General features: G+C 38.0%; 1 protein-coding gene across 1 annotated transcript in view; it reads right to left on the reverse strand.

Moving 5' to 3' along the window:
* FANCD2 (FA complementation group D2) overlaps positions 1-6850 on the reverse strand; it is a 63025-nt gene extending 56175 nt beyond the window's left edge. The window contains 6 exon segments of the mRNA XM_036030822.1: positions 937-997; positions 1421-1524; positions 1696-1763; positions 2569-2709; positions 4365-4458; positions 6680-6850. Coding sequence (XP_035886715.1) covers positions 937-997; positions 1421-1524; positions 1696-1763; positions 2569-2709; positions 4365-4428 — 438 coding nt within the window. The 5' untranslated portion in view covers positions 4429-4458; positions 6680-6850.
* Between the last annotated feature and the right edge of the window lie 10 nt (positions 6851-6860).

The raw sequence follows: 6860 nt of genomic DNA on the forward strand, positions 1-6860 counted from the left end.
TATAATTAAAATCCTCTTATAAGAATATCCACATGAATACTGCTTATATTTTGAATATAAGTTGTTAAACAAAGTCTTATCAATAATTGATAAAACAAAGTCTTATCAATAATTTATCTTCTGAAAAATTGCAAAATGTCTATCAAAGCAATAATAATAATCAGATAATCAAAAATATCAAGTACGATGAAAACTGTTAACACATGAAATGCAGACTTTAAAAGTTTATCAAATAATATTGTTTACACATTATCAAATAGTTTGCACGAAAAGATGATTTCTCTTCACAGAAACAAGAAAGCTCTTAGATTTAAGCTAACTAAATTATATTCAAGATTTGAAATGCAAAGGAAAAGATAATAGTATGGCAAGATTAATAGCAGGAGAGAAGAAAAGAAGTGGAGGATGGGGTGGGAGGGAGGCTTTTCTTCGTATACATAGTTTTATAATTTAAGATGCTTAAAACATGTCAGTATATTGGCTACTCAATACATTAAAAGATAAAAGAGAGGTAAAGGTCAAAATCAAATTAATAAGCAAATAAAGACCTAAATGGTAGATAACACAAATGTGAACATGGTGGAGATATACAAGGTACTCAGGGCACACAGTATGAAACTTTTTGAACCAGGAAACACAGGCCAAAGGAATAAATAAAACTTTGAGATGTATTGGGCTAATCCACTCAGTCGAAAGACACAGATACTGCTTTATCAGATGCATTTCAGCAACAGGGGTGTGGCAAACTGCTGCAAACCCAAATCCTCCCATTAAGCCTACTTTTTACCCTGTGCTCCAGCCACTTACGCTTGGACTTATACCACACACACACACACACAAAATAATAACCTCTGACCAGAGTAAGAGACTCTGGTCTCTCTCACTCTGTGAGAGAGTAAGAGACTCTGGTTCACAGAGTAAGTGACACAGTCTCACCTGCAATATGTCAATCCCCAGAAGCAATTTGATGAGGCTCTTAGAGTAAGATGGGCCCATGCTGTAAAAAAGAAACGGAAAAGAAAAAAGAAATTTGTTTTGTATTTTGTTTTCCTTGTGTTAATGTTTTTCTTATTCTTTATCAATATGATTGGTTAAAAATATATAACCTTTAAAAAGAAACTAGCCTGGTATTTAAATACACAGCATGAGAAGATGGCTCTTAAGCCAGAGGAAAGTAAAGAATTTAAGTTCTGTCAACACAGGTGAGACACATAATAAAAAAACACCGTGGTTCTTACTGTGATAACTGTAAATGTAATAACTTACCGGTCCGGATAAAACTCTGAGGAAAAGAGTACTATAAATCAAAAGTTAAGTTCCAAAAAATACATTCTGCACTCCCCTGCTTCCCACTGGCCCTTCTCTACCAGTTAGTACAACAGACTAAATTTCAGCAATGCTCCATGCCTCATCTCCACACCTGGCTTCTTCGTCCTGAAGGCGTTCACAAGACAAAAGGCAGTTCCTGAAAATGTCTTGATCCTCAATGTAAGACTCCAGGCCACTAATGAATTCTTCTATTATCTTAACAGGGGTGGGGGTGGGGGGGGGAGTAAGAGTAAGATTTTTAGTTTAAGACTTGCTGTGGATAGCTAAAAATCTATCTAGCACATTCAACTTCATGACAGTGTTTTTAAATTCCCAGTTTCAGAGTACTGCTAGCAAAAGTAAAAGTACCAGGAAGAAAATACATACTTTGGGATAAGAAGGATGTTTCCTTAGAGTCTGAAAGAGCTTCTTTTGGAAAATGGTTTGATCCACAGCTAAGAGAAAAGAAGAGTCTTTAACACCTCTCACTACAGTTTTACTTTCCTTAAGACTAAGTTTCCTATCTGATGAAATGAATGAAAATATTCAGAACATAATTCTAAGCCAAATCTTCTAAACCCACAATAAAACAAACTTAGCCTTGACAGAAGATAGCTACAAAGTGTTCTAAAAAAGACATGCCAGCCTGGCTGGTGTAGTGTAGCTCAGTGGATTGAGTGCGGCCTGAGAAGCAAAGGGTCACCAGTTCAACTCCCAATAAGGGCACATGCCTGGGTTGCAGGCCAGGTCCCCAGTGGGGGCCACGTGAGAAGCAACCACATACTGATGTTTCTCTCCCTCTTTCTCCCCGCCCCCTCTAAAAATAAATTTTAAAAATCTATAAAAAATTAGAAAGTAAAATAAAATAAAAAAGACATGCCATAACCTTAGCAGAATGAAATAACCTATGCCCCCAAAGCAGGCCCTCACTGATGCCTTATATAAATTTATAAATTTTCTTCTGAAATTATTTTGACACAGATCTAATTACCCTCTGGATATGAATTTATTTTTTCACAGGAAAACACAAAGCAATACAAATTGTAATATTTTTCTTTAAAAAAAGGTGGGGGTCAGAAGTAGTTTACTTAATGTGCATTTAGCAGAACCAAAAACTGTGTCAATATTCTCTAAAAAGCAACTTCAATTTCATCCTTGTCTCAAGTCAGATAGATGGTGCTCCCATTTCTAATCTTCATTACCTTTCTATTTAGAAAATCCATTATTCACTATACACAGGAAAAGAGATTAAAATATCACCTAGCTGATTCTGACTCTCTCCTCTTTTAAGAATAATTCCTGATGTCTTAAGAAGCTTTACAAAGGCACTGTCATTTTCTTCAACTTCATTATAAGCATGAGATTTCTTTGTCTTTTTGGAAAGTGGTTGCTTGCTGGTATCTGAAAATAGACAAAATTTTCAGGAATGTGACAAACAGTAAAGCAAAGATTAAAATGTAAGCCCCAGAATAATAACCCTAAGAGGAAAGTTGATAGATTCCTGAATAATTATACTGGAATTGATGGTGTAGTAAAATTTCATTTCTAACAATGGTCAGCAATAGTGGCTTCCACACAAACAGAAAAAAATCAATAAATAAAATTGTTTTCACCTATTTTCATTTGAAGAATTAAAAATGTGCCACTTCTGACAAAAGTAACCATGGAAATGTTTCCACCGAAATTCTAAAGCAGTCAGGGTCTCTCAAGCTGTTGTCTGCAAACCATTGCTCTAGAATCTCCGGGAGGCCTATTAAAAGCATATTCTTAGGTCACATCCTAGAGCTATGGGATCAAAATTTTTGGGATGGGGCCTGGGAGTCTGAATTTTTAACAAGCTCTCCAGGAAATAATCCTGATGGACACTCAAGTTTGAGAACCAATCACCTAGATGCAGGGGGAGTAAGAGTGGGGCAGGTCCTCTTGCATCATATCTGAGTGCAATGCCCAGGCTGGTTTCATCCCAAGGCTTTCAACCCACAAGAAGTAATAAAACATAATTAACCAACAAAAACAAATAGGAACTTGAAGTTAAATATGATTATCTATTCTTCTCTCTTAATGATGCAACAAGTTAGAATTGCCTTAAGAAAGTAGATGAGTGCAATAAATGAAAGACTTTCAACTTCCTGTGGGAACTCTTAAAGCCTCTGTCAACCACATTCTCATATGGACAGAGGGTACATCGCCTCCAGTAGGGTTGCTTTGATATGATGCCTTTCCCTTATATATCACTATCATAACATTTATCTAGACCATATTTTTTTAAAAAAGGGAACCATAAGGTGTTTTTTATTAAGGGTAGGAACTATGTTATATCTTTGTGTCCCAGCACCTACATAATGTACAATAGATAAGCTCTATAACACTAACGCCTCTTATGTATGTGGAGACTGACACTCGAGACTGCAGGCATGCCTAAAGTAATACATGGAACCAGAGGCAGAAACTCAATCCCAAATCTCCTGATATAGATTGTGTGTTTTCTCCATTAAGCCTTCACAACTCTCAGCATTTGAAAGTAGGAATTTCACTTCTCTTCAAGTGCCTCATACATTTTTTAAAATTTTATTAAATATATTGGGATGACACTGGTTAATAAGAGTATATAAGGTTCAAGTATACAATTCTACAAAACATCATCTGTATACTGCACTATGTGCTTGCCACCCAAAGTCCCCTTCCATCACTATATATTTAACCCCCTTTACCCCTTCAACCTCCCCAATTCCCTTCTGACAACCACTATACTATTGTCTATGAGTTTTGTTTATTCATTTGTCGCTTTGTTTTATAACCCACATATCAGTGAAATCATATGGTTCTTGTGCTTTTCCATCTGACTTATTTTGCTTAGCATGATACTCTCAAAATCTATCCAAGTTGTCGCAAATGTAGTATTTCATCTTTTCTTATCGCTGAGTAGTATTCCATTATTATTGGATAAAGAAAATGTAATGCATATAAAAGGAATAGTATTCAGCCATAAGAAAAAATTAAATACTGCCACAACCATTTGCGATAGGAAATAGAGCAATAAATGAGTAGACACTTACTGGAGGCATCTTCTGTCAGGCTCTCTTTATTGTCAGATTTTGATAGTCTTCTTTTGGAAATCATTTGGACAATTCTCTGCAGTTAAATTACTTCCTACAACAAAACCAGAGAACAGCTGTTACCCTCTCAAAGCTACATACATTTTGAGAAGTTAAAGCTATAGCTCAAAGAAAACTACTCTATTCAAAACCAAAGTGTTCAGTGCTATCTAAATCCAGCAGTTGAGAAAATTTCAACTCCTGTATCTGATCAATAGTCCCTTGCATTTAAGACTTTACCTAGTTGCCTTTCTTAGCCTGACCACTTCCCTCTTGTTGAAGGATAAAATCCAGTTCTCTGACATTCAAGATCCTTCATCTTCTAGCCCCAAACTGTATCTCTCCTTTAACTTAATAATCCAATACTACATATTAGGGACTGTGTTAGGTATTGGGGTTACAATTATGTACCAGATATGATGATGCCTGACCTCAGGGAGTTCACAATATAGTAATGAGTAGTTTTGAGGTACTTATTTAACACAGTCATGTCCCACATAAGGCTGTTTCAGATGACGAACGACATGTACCACAGAGGTCCCATCAGATTATAATGGAGCTTAAAAATTCCTATCACCTGGTGATATAATACCCATTTTAATGTCATAGTACAACACATTATTCATGTTTGTAGTGCTGTCAGTCATAAAAACATATAGTGCCAAGTTATGTACAGCAAATAACACTTAATAAGCAACTATTCTATTGGCTTATAGTATATCTTTTCTACTTATTAAAAAAAAAGGTTTTCAGTGGATTGAGTACCAGGCCTGCAAACCACAGGTTTGCTGGTTCCATTCCCAGTTAGGGCACATGCCTGGGTTGCATACCAGGTCCCCAGTAGGGGGGCATGTGAGAGGCAACCACACACTGATGTTTCTCTCCCTTTCTCCCCTCCCTACCCCTCTCTCTAAAAATACATAGAATATTAAAAAAAATAAAAAGTTTGCTCTAAAACAGCTGTGTACACAGCATCAGCCTCATAAATCTGGTTACATCACCTGATCACATCGTTTTCTCTTGTGCTTGATTTAATTTTACGTTGTGTTGCACAGTAATGTGCTATACAGACTTGTAGCCTAGACTGCAAGAGGCTATACCATCTAGGTGTGTAAGTACATTCTATGTTTGTACAATGACGAAATTGCCTAATGACGCATTTCTCAGAATGCATCCCTGTGATTAATCGACTCCTGACTGTACAGTTATATGCTACAAAAGGAAAGCACAGGGCGCTAGAAGGGCTTACAAGTAAATTTAGTCTCGTTGGGGTGGGGGTGATGAAGAAAAAGCTGCGACGACTTCTCAAGGATAATCTCTTTGAGAAAATAATTTGAGCAGGGGCCTGGGTGTTGAAATAGGAGTTAACCAACAGAAGAGGTATGGTAGGTCTGGGCAAAGAAAAATGCCAACACTGAAACAGGAAGAAGAGTGTAGAGTTACAAATGAGACTGCAGAGGCAGGGAGTGCCTGAACCATAGGGCCTTCCAGCCTATTTTGTAAATCAGAACTGGTCTTACTGCTTTTGCATAAGGTGTTCTTTTCCTCCCAAATGTACTACTCATCCTTAAAGACTCAAATGTCATCTTCCTTGAAAAATGTTCCTGTTCCTGTCCCCAAGGAAGTTTGCTACTCTAGCTTCCCTGCTCCACTGAGCACACCTAGGAGCTCTACTGAACTCACACTAGACTATGGGGCTCTTTGAAGGCAGGAACCCAGACTCATTTATCTCAGTATCCCTAGGGCCCAGCACAGTATCTGACACAAAAAAAATTTTTCTGAGAATATTTGCCAAATGAGAATGGCTGACAGGCAGGTAAATACTAACAAAAACTGTTTTACTTCAGATTATTCCTCATAAAATTTTTTAAGGTAGGTACATTATTCTCATAATCAATGAAAGACCTGAGATTCTAACTCAGGCAATCTGGCTCCAGAATCTGCCCCTCGTAACTACCGCCTACATTATCTCTTGGTTATAATAATGGCTACCAACAAGAGTTAACATTTACTATGCACCAGGAACCATTCTAAGCGTTTTCTCCATTCATTGCCTCGTTTAATAGCTACACCATTGTCAGCCATTTTACAGACGGAAAAGCTAAGTCGGAGCCCGCTGACTAAAAGGCATACCCTTAACCATCTTCTACCTTCTGGTTTACAAAGACGCTTAAAAGACCGGAAGATGAGGCCCGCTACCTGGCCTAGGCCATTTGGGTAGGGGTTGAGGATAAAAGTCCTTCTCATTTCGCCATTTTAACGACGCTGGGGGATACCTGAGGGTCTATCCCACGATAGGACGTAGGAAGAAGCTAACGTTCAAGGCGTGGAACCTCGTACGGAAAGGCCCAGCAAGGCCCAGGCCTACAGGACAGGCCGCTGGAGAACGGAGCCCGCAGCAACAGGGAGCGCAGTTCCACTCACCCGCCGACGAACTGTCTCCACCCACTGTTTATT

This window comes from Phyllostomus discolor, chromosome 7 (genome assembly GCF_004126475.2).
Source record: "Phyllostomus discolor isolate MPI-MPIP mPhyDis1 chromosome 7, mPhyDis1.pri.v3, whole genome shotgun sequence".
NCBI lineage: Eukaryota > Metazoa > Chordata > Mammalia > Chiroptera > Phyllostomidae > Phyllostomus > Phyllostomus discolor.